At 36.1% G+C, this 17,669-nt stretch overlaps 4 protein-coding genes across 6 annotated transcripts; 2 read left to right on the forward strand and 2 right to left on the reverse strand.

The window, feature by feature from the left end:
* Positions 1-3,384: 3,384 nt before the first annotated feature.
* Positions 3,385-6,656, reverse strand: LOC125072140. Of its 2 annotated transcripts, none has more exons than XM_047682660.1 (5): positions 6,048-6,656; positions 5,237-5,534; positions 4,919-5,054; positions 4,415-4,714; positions 3,385-4,301 (listed from the first exon to the last, which is right to left on the reverse strand). In XM_047682660.1, the coding sequence occupies exons 1-5, from the start codon at positions 6,355-6,357 to the stop codon at positions 4,068-4,070; spliced, it is 1,278 nt and encodes a 425-aa protein (XP_047538616.1). In that variant the 5' UTR covers positions 6,358-6,656; the 3' UTR covers positions 3,385-4,067. The 2 variants fall into 2 exon arrangements, with proteins under 2 accessions (XP_047538616.1, XP_047538617.1); XM_047682661.1 differs by lacking the exon at positions 6,048-6,656 and having other exon boundaries at positions 4,919-4,964; positions 5,041-5,054; positions 5,237-5,406.
* A 299-nt stretch (positions 6,657-6,955) lies between these two features.
* On the forward strand, positions 6,956-11,639 carry LOC125072142 (alpha-ketoglutarate-dependent dioxygenase alkB homolog 7, mitochondrial). 2 transcript variants are annotated; one of them, XM_047682663.1, is made up of 5 exons: positions 6,956-7,243; positions 8,081-8,265; positions 8,538-8,711; positions 9,921-10,045; positions 11,246-11,639. In XM_047682663.1, the coding sequence occupies exons 1-5, from the start codon at positions 7,108-7,110 to the stop codon at positions 11,379-11,381; spliced, it is 756 nt and encodes a 251-aa protein (XP_047538619.1). In that variant the 5' UTR covers positions 6,956-7,107; the 3' UTR covers positions 11,382-11,639. The 2 variants fall into 2 exon arrangements, with proteins under 2 accessions (XP_047538619.1, XP_047538620.1); XM_047682664.1 differs by having other exon boundaries at positions 6,956-7,216.
* Positions 11,640-12,170: 531 nt separating this feature from the next.
* Positions 12,171-15,120, reverse strand: LOC125072141 (GDNF-inducible zinc finger protein 1-like). The gene is made up of 6 exons (XM_047682662.1): positions 14,836-15,120; positions 14,383-14,724; positions 13,267-13,784; positions 13,105-13,165; positions 12,737-12,928; positions 12,171-12,687 (listed from the first exon to the last, which is right to left on the reverse strand). Exons 1-5 carry the CDS (start codon positions 14,989-14,991, stop codon positions 12,776-12,778), a joined length of 1,230 nt encoding a protein of 409 aa, XP_047538618.1. The 5' UTR covers positions 14,992-15,120; the 3' UTR covers positions 12,171-12,687; positions 12,737-12,775.
* Positions 15,121-15,334: 214 nt separating this feature from the next.
* On the forward strand, positions 15,335-17,310 carry LOC125072144 (small nuclear ribonucleoprotein Sm D3). The gene is made up of 2 exons (XM_047682666.1): positions 15,335-15,801; positions 16,786-17,310. Exons 1-2 carry the CDS (start codon positions 15,492-15,494, stop codon positions 16,866-16,868), a joined length of 393 nt encoding a protein of 130 aa, XP_047538622.1. The 5' UTR covers positions 15,335-15,491; the 3' UTR covers positions 16,869-17,310.
* Positions 17,311-17,669: the final 359 nt, after the last annotated feature.

The following is a 17,669-nucleotide window of genomic DNA, read 5'->3' on the forward strand; positions in this document are numbered from 1 at the left end:
TGTTTTTTATTAAATACAGGTATTTACTAAAAGGAATGTACTATAATTACGGACACCTCATAGAGCTATTAAACCAGAAAATTACAATTTACAAGGTATGCAGCGTTCGTTTGCTTATAAAATGCTCATCACTGCTCCCCGCTGCCCCCTGCACCCTGTGTGTGTGTGTGTCTATAAAGGTCAACACAATTAAAATAATATAATTTTGCGTTTTTATAGCTCGTATTATTTTACATATTACGTCACAGCAGAGGAATGTTATTGCGATCGAATCGTCTGTCCGCGATGTTCTCTTAATATAACTCTAACTATTGCTTAAAACGATCTCGTCCGTGCAAGCCCACCGACCGCACACTGGTGATTCGTACCATAAACGTAATATTATATATGTTAAGAATAAAATAATATCTTGCAAAATACACTCTTCATAAAGCCGTCCCGGCCCGGCACGGACGTCGTTTTCAGATACTCAATTACATTGACATATGTCCAAAATAAATCAATCTACATCCACCTTTTTACGACTTACTCTCTCCAAATGTAATTGTGATTGAGTTACAAACACGAAACATATAAAATGAAGTATCCGGTAAATAGCCCACGGCTGGGTTTAGGAACTTATTCCAAGACGCTACTCTAGTACGAGTGATAACACACAAGCAGACCTCTAATATAAGTCTCAATTCGATTCCCTTAAACATCGAAAACTCTCATGATTTTACTATAAATTGCTTAAATTTAACGACGATTTGTGCGCGCAAAAGTCAGCAGTACGCGTTAAACCTTACTTCATACACACTTAGTATGTAGTGCGCATTTTAAAGTGACCTTATCAAACCGATTCTAAGCGTCACTGTGCGTGCGCAGATTTAATGTTTTAATGCACTGGAATCAACGTAATCTGGTGATTTCAAGGTAAGAACTTCCAGGACCGCTTTAATCAAAAGAAACAGTTAATAACAGGCCATGAAAGTATTTTATCGTAGCTAATCGGTAAAACAGACGCACTTATGATGAAGTTTGAAACTACTGAAGTGATGTCAATAACTCTTTCAACATCACTATTAAAACTAATGTATCCAGGAGTAACATATGAGATACATATATTATTCCAGTAAAACTATGATTTTGGCCTGGAAATATGTGAAACAAACCTCAAAAAAAGCGCTCCCGAGCTAGGTACTTGCATATATACCATTTTGACCTAATTTTCTTTTATTGACAAATTAATATTAATTATTTTTATATAAATGAAACATAACTCACGATCCCGTCAAGCCTCCACATTGCATCGTGATACTTACATACCAATATATTTAGTCTTAAAACATTGTAGTAAATTAGTAATAAATAAACCGGCCACAGTTACATGAGTTTAAAGTCCTAAAGTTGAGGTCAACGTCCTTATTAGGTCTTAGTTTCCGTTAACACGAAATGCCTTTTAATTAAACCCGTTGGAAATTAGTTCCCACAGCTGAACCCAATCATTAATACTTTATATGGTGTCTAGTTTAACAAATTTGTAAATACTATGTATAAACGCTCAAAAGATGTTGCAAGCAATATGATGGATAAAATTCAAAACAACTCCCGAGTGTTCTGATGGTCTCCATTACCGTCTTTACCATAGGGCACACGGGGCCCCCATCCTTAAAGGGCCCCGGAGAACCAACAATTTGTTTCACACGTTTATGCTCACGTTGACTGCTATACATTATATTTTCGAAATATTAAAAGTAGAAAGCTATATATGTGCTCTTCATGATAGAAATAGCTATACTTATAGCCTTAAGATTGTACAACTAATCAGATTCCACAAAGTTCCAACAAGTTCCACCCAATCAACATAGATGTCCAAAAATCCATAAAGGCGCTCTTTCTAAGGTACCTAGTTAGTATGTAAGTATTTTTTCAATAAACATTTTATACGACATTTTTGTTTATTATTGTAAAATATTTTTTTATAAAACTTAATCAATTAACAATAGAATCGATGTTCATATCGAAAAAGATTTGCACTGTCTTTCTTTGGCGGACACAAAAATATAATATTTAAAAAAAGAATAGATATAAATACCTAGGTTTACAATTGGTGAAGATACCGAGTATTATACACAAGAATCATTAGCCGTAATGACAACCGTCTTTATTGAAGTTGACTTTAACGATATTGTTAGTGTATAATATTTATTTTAGAAATACAAAATAACTAAATACGGAAGAAGTTGTTTATAAAAATATGAACGAATAACAAAACTAACTTCAGTTGATTATAACAAGACCTTGATGATTGAATTATTTACGTGTATAATAAGTCGAGTCCAAATTTTACGACATTTTCGCAAAATGAATATCTTCAAGATACAAAAATCAAAGTAATATATATTTTTAAAACATTTATTAGTCAATGAAACCTGAATAAAACATCGAACGATCATTTACGTATTTTGTTTACTAAATATGTATATTTGAATGTAATTCAAATATTTCGCTACATCGAGCGACATCTATGTTGCGCTTGCGTAATCACTCTATTTGTAATACCTCTATTTCAATAATCAATAACCTAAGATCATTGGGCATTCGAATTTTAAATTCTCACCCGCAGTTACATATATTTTATAAAATATGTGTAACTGTTGATTGATTAACTGTTAGTTTATTGAATATATATTGAATTTGAAGATCCAACTTCAATTTCTAACACAGTTCAAAATCGTAGATAGTAAAACAGGGTACGCCATATAGCTAAAAATATAAAATAAATACAAAAGCACCTGTATACAAATACCTCTCGTCCCGTATAAAAAGGTAGGAAGACTATAATTTTGGAAAATGTCTTTCTAACACTAGTAGGATAGGCCGTAGAAAAAAACAAATAGGAAGAAACCAAAACAACAAAACATTGGGTACAATACCAAAAATATACATATAGCCAATGCCAATGGTTGAACGATAAATAAATCACTCTAATCCTGAATTGACATGAGATTCGTGAAAAATGGCGTTATGAACATAGACAAAATTGTCGACGATCGGATTTTTAATAAAACTCAAGAGTATAAGTATTTAAGTTAATCCTATCATAACCAATAATTGTTTTCAGAGCACAATATAAGTTACTAAAAAATCGCATGGAATATAAGGTGTTGTTGACTGTCACTTTGTCGTGTCCGACGGTGAAGACACGGCGGAGCAAATGATGGTTTCGAATTGTCAGGTCAGAACATTTATCATAAAAATGTACATTTTAATGAAGTAAATGGCATTTGTTTTAAAATGCCTATTATTTTTTACAGCTACCTAAAATGATTATAATTGGTTTAAATGTATAGGATTTTTTAATAAAATAAACATAACACAAAAACAAAGGTAACATATAATCTCATTTTTATTTTTTATGCTGTCCTCACTCTTAGTCGTCTCACGCACACTAGGACATCCTGTAAGCACGAGCGTCGCTTACCTAATGCACGCAGATAATTTTACGTTGAAGGGCGCCCCTTCGCGTTGGAATAATACTGTACTGCTCTTTGGCGGTAAATATGAATGAGTGGATGGTGCCAAGCCAGACAGGCCTAACGGTTGTCATTACATTATATCAAAATATATTAATTGCATCCAGTGTTTGTAAGTGTACAGGACATTATGACTTTAGATATTCACATAAACACTCCATATACCACATATGCTCTCGGAGGCATATCAGCGCCACTTTCTACTCCAAGCTATTGCTGAGTAGTTCTTGGTAAAAAAAAAACCCTAATAACAGTGTATTAGCACAACCCAGGAATTCAATCCAGGACATCCAGGTCTCATCCATATATAAACACATGAGTCATTATATTGAGTATTGACATTTATATACAATATTCACTATCACTATTCCAACAATCATAAATTTGTTAAATTAGGACTTTAGGCCATTTCCATTTGCTGTCAATCATTGCATTACAAACAAATCATTCACAAATAACAATATTTTTAAAGGAGAAACATGTCTACAGTAGTAGTTCAGTCTTATTTCACTGGATAATTTCTTAATCCCTGATTATTTGTCTCAAAATTTAGTCAGAATCCACAGGTGTCATGTAATCATTCTGTTCACAGGGTATATTCTTAAACCCTAGACAGGGATTATCCAGCAGCAGGGTGGGGAGCGATGTTTGGGAATGCTCAGTGAGGGGGCTATCTCGCGTCCAGAAGTAGAACAGTTCTGCTGAAGGACCCTCCGATGAGTTGCGGAGAAAACTGCCAGAGTACACTTGCAAGGAGGAGGTTAAAGATAGGCTTGTTGTAACCTGAGAAAAAAAATGCAAACAAAGTGAATATATTATACGCTATTAACACCAATACAGGGAATCTTGCTTGCTTGGAAACTTGCTTCATTTCCCATGTACCATAAGGTACTTACTACTCCTTTCCATCTGCAGCGGAGCTTAGTGAGCGCTGGGTGTCGCTCCAGCTCCTTGATCTGCGGGACCTTGAGCTCGACGTCGGTGTCGAGGCGGGTGAGCGCCGGCAGGCGGCGCGCCAGTTTCAGCAGCGCCGCGCGCTCCACGCGGCAGCGCCACAGCTCCAGCGCGCGCAGGCGCGGCAGTCTGCTGGCCAGCGCGCTGCAGTGCGAGCTGTCGAACTGCGAGCCGCTCAGGTTCAGGTCATTCACGAGCGGCGGCAGCCGCCCGATGAGCTCCAGCAGGCCTCGGCTCCGGAGCTGTCAATTAACAATATAATATAGCTATGTTCGAGTTACGTCAAACGGCTTTTTGGGTCATGGCTGTAGACTCGATCGAAAATAAAATCCAGTATAATATAATAATTTAAGAAATTATTCCAATATTATGTTATAATTACATATTTGAAAAATGTGTCAATGTGACATGAGGCAGGCAACTAAATGAGGTTATTATAAAATTACCAAAACAGTGCCTGTAATATGCAGCCGTTGCAGTGCCGGCAGACTCACAATGGGTGTGATCCCATGCTTAGTCAGCATTGGACAAGTGTAGAGCTGAAGAGACATGAGGTTCACACAGTGTGCCAACACTCTGAACCTACACACATAATGTTTAACATTACAGTTTGGTTTCTGTGTGGAGTAAAGAAATGTTTTTTTATTATTTGCAAATACAGATTTATAATATTAATTATAAAAATAAAATCACAGTCAACACAAATTGCAAGCAATTTATGTTATGTAATATAAATTAAATAATAATAAAGTTTATTATATTACCTTGCATCTGTCATTTCTGAACATCTTAGTGTAAGATCCCGCAACTGAGCAGCATGTATGGTGAGGAAACAATCCATTTCCCTAGGAATAAAGTAATCCGCTCTACCATACATGTGAAATGATGATATTTTGTTTTGTCTTAAGGATGCCAGAAAGGCATAACTTATTGTCTCATTAACAACCAATGAATTTATGCCAGGGTTAATATGTGTGTCCCTGTTGAGAACCTGCTTCTTGGCAAAAACATCCAAGTGACGCAAATGCACCAACAATGAAAGGGACTTAAAATTATTTTTATCTGAAATAAAATGTTACAAATAAAATATGTTGTCAAGTCAAATCAAGTCAAAAATCTTTATTCAATATAGAAGTGTTTACACTTGCTTATTGATAGTAAAAAATCTACCACCGGTTCGGAATTTAGCACCTTGGACCTGAGAAGAACCGGCGAAAGAAACTCAGCGGGACATTTTTTTTTTTTTGACCATTTTGCATGTACAATGATAATTATGTTTTAGTTATTTGAAACAGCCTGGAGGCGATCATTTCATTCCCAAGGTGTGCAGTTAAATTCTATACTCATATATATATTTAATATAATGTACTTTATGTTATTTTTTTTAACATCTTTTAATGTCTCCAGCCGGCAAGCCTTGGTTTTCAAATACCTCAGTATTTGTAAAGCTTGCAGATTCTGCAGCTTTAAAACAGCGTAGCAACTAGACCAACTAGGTAGTAATAATTAGGCCTACATATACAATCACAAACTAACTGTAAGCCATTAAAAAGTAATGTTATTTTGAAATCTCACCAAGTGGAAAGTCACTGTTTATAGTGAGCTCACGTAAGCGCGGCGATAAACGAATAACGTAAGATATCAGGGTCTCGGATTTTTGAATGGAAAGATCAGTATTTGTTACAAAGATCACTTGCAAGCCCTTGTGTAGTTTCTTATAATGCTCTGCACATTTGATTCTGATAATACGGGAATGAATGAGACTATTCCATTTTTTGCATACTTTGGACATCACCAAGCTCAATTCAAGGGCGTTAATATAACTAAATATCATCAAGATCAATTCATCGGGAAGATCCTCCATTGTCGAAGAGTTATAATTCATTTCATATCACTTTATAACGTTTATTGTAATACTCAATTTGTGTCTTCCACAAATTGATGTACATTTTCAATAATTGGGCACCTTTATTGATTTCTATTTGATATTGATTTTAAAAAGTGCATCAAGCTGCAATCGCAATTCTTAATATTATCATGTAATTAATAATTATAACTCTGAACTTTCATCGAAAATCGGAATTAGTAAGGTAGTCGGAACTAAGATTTAGGAAGAAAATTTATATTTTGTATATTACAAAATAAATAATATATTTTTGGTACATAATATACTGTAAAACTGTCTGACGTTTAAAAATTTGTGTGAAACGTATATGCAGAATTACAGATGAAAAAATTAATGTAATAAATACGGACTATGGTAGAACCGATAAAGTGTGTACATACAAAATTATTCGTTTAATTTCAGGTTTCTAATTTAGCATAAATATAAAAGTATGTGAATAGCCACTGTAAACCTTAATTTAATATTTGTAGTATAAAATGTAAAGTAGATATATTTTTTTAAGTTTTTTATGTGTCTACTCAGTTTTATAATGCATTGCCCTATAAAAAAATGCACAGCTGATTGTCAATGTCAACTTCATTGTAGTCAACAAATATTTTTTATAGGTTAATTTTATCCCATTCTTAATATAAACTGCAAAAAAAGAGTTAAATTAGTGATCGAAATAGTTTGATAATTTCGCCATACCCGAATTTAATTGAAAATAAGACTCATAAAGTAATAAACGCCATGCGGATTCTCACTTTCAGTGTTCTTAAGAACTGCAAAATAAAGACGTCATTATTTAAAAGTTTAAGTGTACAAGTTCAAGCCAATAATGAAATTGAAAAATTATCAGGTATACGAACTAATAAAACAAACGCAGGTATTTATTAAGAAATAAGGGTCAGTACAGTACCGTACCATTTTCGTTTTGAGGATGATGTGAGGATTTATACTAAATGTATTGACATACAATCAAGTCGTATGTTTTATTTAATATAATAGTTTCTATACTAAACTTTTTTGTAGATGTTATAATTCAAATTATTTTTCAAAAACATTTAGGTCAATATTATTTATTGTCATTCAATTATTCTCTCTCTGACTGTCTGACGTTGTTCGAACCATCGGTATGCCATGACACCTCTATTTTTCCCTTTAGTAAAAAAGATTTTTGCTGGTCCGGAAATATTTAAATTCGCGCACGATTTGGTCGTTTGACATGACGTAGTAGGTAATCCGGAATGAGCCCTGCCCAGTAAAGCTGGTGTACACCGTATTAGCATTTTATAGTTAAAAACTTAGCAAAATATCTTTATTTTGTGCAAAGATCTAACCAGGGCTGGGTTAACCATCTCGGCAACTCTATAAACAATTCCTATCGAATTATAGATAAAATACTACGATTCCATTTAACTACTTTTATCTAATATATCAAACTTGCAAAGTTCCGATTACAGCTTCGTCGAAATTTTAAACGCAATTTTTTCGTGAATATTTCCTCTTGTAGTTGGAATATGCTGTTGGTAATGCACGTGTCATTGCCTAATTACACGTGCAAATAAGATTATTTTCTATCACAATGAAATATTATTTATAATTATGATGTTTTTTACAACATATTCGGCCTACTACCGTCCTTTCTGGATGAACATCTGGGTATCTGGATAATCGCGGTTCGGCTTAGCGGGATTTTATTGTACTTGTTTTATTTAAATAGACCCAAACCTGGTGGATATATTACCATCATGGAAGGAGGACGAGGAGGTAGAGTTGCGCTCAACTGTTCTGCAACATATGCGAGTGTTGCCCAATTTCGTTACTGAGGAAGAGGAAGCTGCTCTACTTGCAGAAGTGGAGCCACAGTTAAAACGCATGCGCTACGAGTTCGATCACTGGGATAATGTGAGTAATTTTTATGAAACATTGATTACCGTACACTTGTATTTATTCATTCTTTGCTTTTATTTATTCAAAACGTTCTAGCTTTAATAGAATTCTTAGTATTTAAACATTTCATCATCTATATTAGATTATTCGTACTTTGCTCGTTTCGAATGACCTTTCAACAGGTGGTTAAGGGGAACCGTCTTTTAAACTGAAAATACTCAACGAAATTTTTTTAAACAATAAATAAATAATAAAATGTAAATAAAAAAAATAGATTCCTCCCGCAGGCGATCGAAGGCTTTCGCGAGACGGAGCGCAGCAAGTGGAACGAGGCCAACAGCGGCGTGTTAGCGCGCGTGCGCGACGTGGCGTTCCCGCCGCACGCGCAGCTGCTGCCGCACGCGCACGTGCTGGACCTGGCGCCCGCCGGACACATCCGCCCGCACGTCGACGCCGTCCGAGTGAGTCTGCAGCTACCTTGACTCGACTCGACTTCGCTCTCATAACATTAGCGGAACCCGCAGCTCTGCCTGCGCGAAGTCTAATATCACTTCATAGCAACCAGACCTCTGTCCCCGATTTAACCCCTCAAAATGTGAATTAAAAAAAGTAGCTTGTGTCCTTACGTGGGGTTTGAGCTCACTTTTTTTTTTTTATGTCATAAGGTGGCAAACAAGCAGGAGGCTCACCTGATGGAAAGTGACTACCACCGCCCATGGACATCTGCAACACTGGGGGGCTTGCAGGTGCGTTGCCGGCCTTTCAGGAAAGAGTACGCTCTTTTCTTGAAGGTTCCCAAGTCGTATCGGTTTGGAAAAACCGCCGGCGAAAGCTGGTTCCACAGAGTGGTTGTGCGAGGCAGAAAATGTCTTAAAAATCGCGCTGTTGTGGATTTTCGGACATCTAGGTGGTGCGGGTGATATATGAAATTTTGACGAGATGTCCGAAGGTGAAATTCAGCAGCCGGGATTAATCCGAACAATTCCTCGGAACATTCCCCGTGATAAATTCTGTAGAAGATGCAGAGCGATCCAACATCTCTACGCAAAGCCAAAGGATCAAGCAGATCGGAAAGGGCTTGATCGTCGATAATTCGAGCCGCTCTACGTTGGATACGGTCAAATGGAAGGAGCTGGTACTGGGGAGCACCCGCCCAGAGGTGAGAGCAGTATTCCATGTGAGGCCGAATTTGCGCCTTGTATAGTCTTAGATGATGGGCCGACGTGAAATCCTGTCTTGCCTTGCTGAGCACACCAAGATTTTTTGATGCCAATTTGGCTTTGCCTTCCAATTGACCGCGGAACTGAACGAGACTCGAAACATCAACGCCAAGTATTCCGATACTAGCTGTAGCGGCTAACGGAATGTTCTCGAATCGTGGAGATACGACAAATGGTGTTTTTTTAGCAGTTAACGCGCAAACTTGCGTCTTTTTGGGGTTGAAGTGAACTAGGTTTAGCCGACCCCAGTTCGAGACTTTGTTTAACGAAGACTCGATTTCAGATACAAGTTTGTTCCGGTTTTCTTCGACGTTTTCCCGAGAAATATTAGCACGGCCACTCACTCCGTTATTTCATCAAAATCAGTTCAGCGGCTCAGCCGTGTAAGCTTATACTTATATGAAAATGTTAAACGGTCCGCTTTATTCATATAATGTCGTATGTATACAGTTCTGCGGCGACACGATCGCGGGCCTGTGCCTGCTGTCGAGCGCGGTGATGCGCCTCGCGCACGAGCAGCGCCCGCACCTCGCGCTCGACGCGCTGCTGCAGCGCAGGTGCCTCTACGTCATGACGTCAGTGTTCATTGTTCAAACATATTATAACTATTTCAAATGCAATTCTACTTTGTGACGATCTTCTCGAAAATATCTCATATTATGTCAACTTATTTATTCTTTATTTACTGAAATCTGATAGTGAGTGGCACCCACCTAGACGGGCTCGCACAGAATCCTATAATCAAGTAAATTCTAAATCCTACCACAAATTTTTGAAAGTTTAATCCGGACGTTGCGCGCTCCCACCTATGTAGGTGTGAGTGTGGTTATGGATACCAAGGATCATATATATATATATAATAAAAATAATAATTTAATTTATATTCTAAAAGTAAATATATTCAAATATGAATTTGAATTAACTAGGATGTTGGACTGATCTATGCCCTCTTACTTAAATATACAGGGCATAATATTTTGAAAGTAAATATTTAAAATAAAATCATTTTATAATAATACAAAATTAAAGTTCAATCGTTAGGAAAACTCGCCGATATATTCCGTATATCGAATTTGAAGTTTGAATTCGGCGCTAAACCGATGATATAAAAATGTAAAAAGAAAGAAATCGAAAGTTCCTGAATCTTTGAAAGGTTTAGGGAGTGTGGCCAGTATCACTACAAAAGTACCTTAAATTAGATAGGAACTATATTCCTATTTAAATCAAACATAATATTATGGAAAAAAAAATCTTAAAATTTAAGAAAACGCCAAAACTATGTATTGGGCTAGCAGCACCGATATATGGGAAGTAGGAAATAGGTTAACGGCACGGATTAAAGCGAAACTTTTGTGACGTTATAGATACTAATTAAAAAGTTAAATTGAATAAATAATTTTCAATGTAACAAAGTCAATAAATCCTTCTTGGGGCAAGGTATCTGTTTCTATAATAATATTCCGCAGATAATTTTAACTTTGCCGTTTCATAAATTAAAATCATTTGTAAAAAATACATTGGTAAAGAGAGCATATTATTCGATACAAGATTATACAGATGATAAAAAAGCGTGTTAATTAAATACATATATAATTGTATTTAATTAACATTACTGTATTTTTATTTGTTGAAAAAGAGTAACCACCGAGTTTCTCGCCGGTTCTGCTCGGTAGTGCATTGCGAACCGGTGGGAGCTTCACTCAATATAGTTCGTTAAATGAATTTCAAAAGTGCTCGTAAAACCAATTCGAACAAAGTATATTTTGATTCGGCAGCGGCGTGGCGCGTTACGAGTTCAGCCACGCGGTGCTGCGCGGCGCGGAGGGCGCGTGGCGCGGCGCGGCCGTGCGGCGCGGCCGGCGCGTGGCCGTCATCTGCCGCGAGCGACCGCGCGCCGCGCCCGCGCCGTAGCCGCCGCGCGCCGCGCGCCGGAGTTCATATTGTCTCTCGAGTTTTATAATGGTCCATGTAATGAGAACGAGATACCCCCGTCTCAGGTATGACGTTGTTAAGTAGATGTATCATTTAGAAATGTTTCTCTTAGAGAGTAGTATTATTACAAATTGTGTAAATAAAGAGACATAGTTTTTTACCCGAGAACCGTTTTGTATTATGTTACAATTATTGATGTAGTTTTTATTTATTTAAAGTTGTATTATAAACATTGTTACTGTTAATCGTTTTTTTTGTTTTATTATAATGATATAACATATTGAAATCAAATTACCTACTTTTAAACATTTAATACGGAGGTGTTTACATAAATTCCATTTAATTTAATTTAAAGTAAGGTAAGGTTCATCAGAAAATGTAGTGGCAACATTTTAAATATCAGTGTCTTAAGGTAAAGTTCTATTTCACAATGTTTCTTACAGGATTAAAATAAAATTAATTTTCCAATAATAGAATAAAGTCCTCTGAATCAGTCTTACGAATGAGTCATTTAGAAGAGTCATTTAAAAGAACTAGTTTTGAGTTCTTTTGAAGTTGCTAGTAATAATAATGATAGTAAACAATTTAAACTCAGAATTTAGATGAAAACCACATTTATCGTGTCTGACAGGGAGACTTAGCTTTGCAACATAAGCAGATAGAAAAATTAAGTCTACTGATTTACATATAGACTATAAATCAAAATATTACTTATATGTGATGTTTTAAGGAGAGATAAATTATGCAAATGTTGAAATTAATACAAAGAAATGATACACTTCTTTATAGTAATATTTATTTCCAAATAAAGCTAATTTTGCTAAACATACATTTCAATAGACTAAGTAACAAGTCTGTGTTGATATTTTTTAGATAGAAATGCAATCACTAATTGAATATTGATGTCACATAATCAATGTGTTTCGACTTGTCACAACCAAACCACATAATATGGAGCATTAAAAAACTAATTAACTGAACATCATACATAGATAATAAAAAAATTAGACTCTAATCCAAATGTGACTGGTTTTGGTATAAGTGAAGCTTATAAGCTTAAGCAAAATATTATAATATTAGTGAATAATATATGAAAAACTTAAAGTTGACAAGTCACACCCCTGATGTTGCGACAAGCAATGCAATATCTTGTACTATTCCAAAATATCTTTAAATGTGCAAGCATTTACAAATAGATTCATTAATTGGTTCATAAACATTTTAACTATGAGCAGTCATAAGGTCACTTTATAAGTTGAGGCATACATGATAATGTAGATGTCAGTTTGGGCACTGAAGCCTGATCCCCCCTAAATGAAAAGGTTCCTTTAAAGGCAATGAATATAATATATAAAGGTAATTACACAGCATCACTAATGCATATTGATGTGTAATTTATCATCATGTTCCTCAAATTCGTCTAGGGCTTCAACTTCAAGATACTCTACATCACCTTCCAATACCTCCATGCCTTCCATACCATCCAAGGTTTCCACTGCCTCACCCTCTATTTGCCAATCGGATTCCTGAAAATTTAAAAATATTTTTTTTTTAAAGATTAGTTTTACTTATGAAGTTTTCAATTAATGTTTTCATAATACATTTATTGTATAACATCCAGTAGAACATACTTCGATAGAATTACATCCTTTTTATGTTCGTTACAAAAAAGGAAAACAAAATATGTAACAAAGTAAGTGACCTGTTGGATTTCCTTGCGATGCACGCGTGCGTGTCGCTTCATGGCGGCCACGGAGCCGAACCTGCACACATATAAACCACAGTTAAAGGAATGGAAAATTTATCAAGAGCAACAAATTTATCTTCCCTCATGGAAGACGAGTAGCGCGCTGAGAGTACGCACGTGCGGCCGCACGTCGGGCAGGTGGTGGGCGGCGGCTCGGGCGTGGGCGCGGGCTCGGCGCGCGCGTGGCTGCGCCGGATGTGCGCCAGCAGGTCGCCGCGGCTCGAGAAGCGCAGGATGCACGCGTCGTACCCGCACACGAAGCGCTCGGCCTGCCGGTGCGCCAGCGCGTGCGCCGCGCCCGCCGCGCGGTCCGCCAGCGTGCGGAAGCACAGCGCGCACAGCAGCGGCGGCTCCTCGGCGTGCGAGCGCCGCGCGTGCGCCGCCAGCGCCGCGCGCGACGGGCACTGCAGCGCGCACAGCGGGCACGACGCGCAGCTCGCCTCGTGGCGCCGCATCTCCGCCCCGCTCTGGCAGGTGACGTTGCAGAGCTGGCAGACGAGGCTGAGCGCGGCGGCGTGCAGCGTGGTGTGGTCGCGCAGCGCGTCGCGGCTGTTGAACTGCGCGCCGCACGTCCAGCACGAGTGGCGCGCGCCGCCCGGGTGGATGGCGATGTGAGCGCGGTACTCGCTGGCTTGCTGGAATGGAGTCATAGTGACCATGTGTATATAATGGACTAGTCCAATATTCAAATTGAATTAATGAAACTTTTCAATAAGTTTACATACGAATAAAACTCTGTACCTGTAATAATGTCTTTAACTTCTGCTTAACAAATGATGTTTTGTTGTTGATTAACAATAAAAGGGATATGATGGTGATATTAAACATTTATATAAACCTAATTGTCCCACCTGACTGTCCTCACTGTCCAGGTGAAATAAGAATTTTATTTACATGATCTGATCACAACATCACCTGCAGAGTCTTACCATAAACCAAAAAATCCATCAAAAGGTTTAATATTTGAGTTCAGTTATGTGCACACATAGAGTTTATTAATATATATAAATAATAAATAATTAACAATACAGAACACAAAATGAAAGCATTAGTGAAACTCAACTTGTGATTTTACTGACTCATTTAAATTATGTTAATTCTAAGTAAAAAATTAATGTTTATTATGTTCAAAACATGTATTAATAATACTTGCTGAATTCATTAAATTGAAAAACATCTTGTGTTGACAAAGTAAGAGTATGAAGCATAAAATAAGTAATATGTAGTTCTAACCTGGAATGACATCGGACATATAGAACATTGGTAAACAGTCTCTCCACAAGCATTTCTTGCCTTTTCAAGATCTTCATCATCAGCTGCAGCCGCTGCTGCCAGTGCATCTCGTTCCACCATTATAATATCATCCTCACTATAAGCTCCTCCAGAATTAACACCCGGACCGCCTACAACTATAAATACGTCTATTTTCTGGGTCAACTCATGAAGTCTTCTTCGTAGAGCACGAATTTTTTCACTTAACGGAGGCATAGCCCGGGTACTCAGTGCCGTACTAAATTCATAAGCTTCTATTGCACGACGTACGCAGCTCACACATAATTTGCCTTCAGGGACTACCTACAAGCAGTCAATACATTACGTGCAATAATAATTATTATTAATGTTTTTTTTATTAAGTTAATGAAAGTATTAAATAACATTTAATGATAGTAAATTTGCAGTTTGTACCTTATTATTGTTTATGTGCAAGAGCATGGCCCGCAGGGGTACTTGCATTGGCGGTGCGCCCGCGTCATGTTCTTCAGGCGTGAATAGATCACCGCCACCTCCACAAATGGAACATGTTTCTGCTTCAGTTTCCACTTTCAATATAATTGGTGCCATTATTGATAAATAAACTATTTTGTCATAATATAGCTTATAACATTATTTTTTAGTAGCGGCAAATGGCAATAACACTATAATAAAGATAGATGACGCTGTGACGCGACGGATTGACGTATGGCATTGACAGATCAGACTTCAGAGTTCAACTTTTAATTTTTATCAGTGGCGTTCGATGTTGACATATCATAGAAATGAAGAAAATATAATGCCCAAAATTATGTACAATTATAATAGATTGTTTTTAAATATATAACTTTTATCTTAGATATATATTTTTATTTCTTACTTACTGGTATAATTAATGCGTAGTTCTGTAATATCTCTTTTATATTTTTGCAATATTTATTAGTCTGTGGTCCAAAGGCCGCTGGTACGCCGCCATAGTTTATTTCTAATTTCTTTTCAACAGTGAAATAAAATTTATATCTTGTTTCATCTCAGAATTACTTTATAGTAAATAAGCTTGTGTTTGATATTGTGTTTTTAAATCTTTTAAAATGTCTATTGGTGTGCCTATTAAGGTATTACATGAGGCTGAGGGCCATATAGTGACCTGTGAAACAAACACCGGTGAAGTTTACCGCGGAAAACTAATTGAAGCTGAAGATAACATGAACTGCCAGATGACGCAGGTGACGGTCACGTACAGAGATGGCAGAGTAGCCCAGCTAGAGAATGTATACATTAGAGGATCTAAGATTCGCTTCCTAATATTACCAGATATGCTAAAGAACGCACCAATGTTCAAACGACAAGGGAATAAACCCACTGCTGGGCGTGGGAAAAGTGCTATATTACGAGCACAAGGTCTGTCTTAAATAATAGTTTCCTTAAATATTAAATTTAAATTCATCGTTCATTTGTTTGTAAACAAATCACAGCGACTAGTCTGCACCCTTACGAATTATTTTATGGCCATAAATGAATACTCTTCATTGCTTTGTTCTGATTTGTGAGAAAACCTTTTTCATTGTAGGCTCTAGAGATATAACTTTTTGGTTTCAATGGCTGTTTTATCATTTCCTTAAAATAAGTTGCATTATTTAGCTGACAACACTACTTATCATTGGCAGTATTCAGATCTCATTATACCAGAATACATCATAATAGTAGGTCTTCAGTTTGTGCAGACTACATGAGGCATGTAGGGTATTTTTTCACATAGGCACTTAAGAGAATGTATTTGTTTTCCTTTTTCTTATTTACACAAAAATAATTAACAATTTTGAATTGATTTTACAACCTCCACACAGTTGTTAAAGTTTATTATTTTATTAGTTTAAATCTTTGGATTTAGCCAAATTAGAAAGAATCACTACATGCAAATTTTATCATATTAATCTGACATGCCAGTAAATAACAAAACAAAAATATTGAAACTACACTAAATATTTTATTAAAAATATGTGTCTTATGACTTTATGATAAAATTTTAAACCTGATTAAATTTCATATATTCTGGTTCAATAAAACTTATTTTCAAATACTACGCTTCTGTTCTCTTTACTCTAGATATTGGATATTAAACCCCACCCAGAATGCACAGTGTCAAATTATCTACACTTTTAATTATTTTAGAATTAAAACTCTATATATTGAATGTCTGTTATCTTAATGGTTATACCATTAGGACCACTATGATTATAAAATTTAAAAATAATTAGTTTCTATAATTTAAAATTAATAATGGTCAATGGATATTTATTGCAGTTTTTGGATTCAAATAGAATTCATAAAAGTAATCATAGATTATGTTCTTTTTTTCAATATATATTAAAATATTTGTTTTAGCGGCTGGTCGAGGACGAGCAGGTGGTAGAGGTGGAGGGCATCGTGGGGGCTGGCAAGGTGGCTCCGGACCTTCTAGACGATAACTGTAGTTTTAAGACTAATCTCATCCCTCCTACACTCCAAATAAATGTTTGCAAATGGCATAAATGTAGAATATCTATCTTTGTCTACTAAATTATCAATATATTTCAGAAGTAAAGGTTTTACCCCACATTGATGAAAATTTATAATTTGTAAATTGCCTGTTTCTTGTTACAAATGTTAAAATATGTTAGTATATCAATTAAAAAATATAAACCAACTCTAGAAAACATTTGAATTTACTACAATAATTGACTCATAGATGATTAAGATACGAGTATAGTAATTTAATTCACAAAATAGTAGTAAATTGCCAAAGTATTGACTCGAGAATGAGAAGGACTTGTGAGTTATAGCATTTTATATATATCTTGTATGTGCAGTGTGTGGAGTGGCATTATGCAACTTGTGATATAAGGTTTAATAAAATAACTTGGTATGTAAGTAATTTGTTTTATTTTATTCAAAGCTCAACATTGGAATATGTGTTTGAACTAAGTTACTTTAAAAATATACTACATTAAAATCAATCTAACTAGGCATCACTACACAGTCTAATCAGACATCATTATTTTAAAATTAATGAGACTACTTATAGGCTTCTATTTACAAATTTAGTTTCCAATATATTTCAAATCCGAATTGTGTATGTATACTGTTAACTATCTGTGTATTCATGCAATGACAATGTTTATGGTGCAGATGACCACTTCCATCAAGCATTTCAGCTCGGCTCCCATTTCTTACACAATAATGGTAGAGCTACCCACAACCATACCAGCTTCCATTAAGCTTAAGTTATC

This window comes from Vanessa atalanta, chromosome 20 (assembly GCF_905147765.1).
Source record: "Vanessa atalanta chromosome 20, ilVanAtal1.2, whole genome shotgun sequence".
NCBI classification, from domain to species: Eukaryota; Metazoa; Arthropoda; class Insecta; order Lepidoptera; family Nymphalidae; genus Vanessa; species Vanessa atalanta.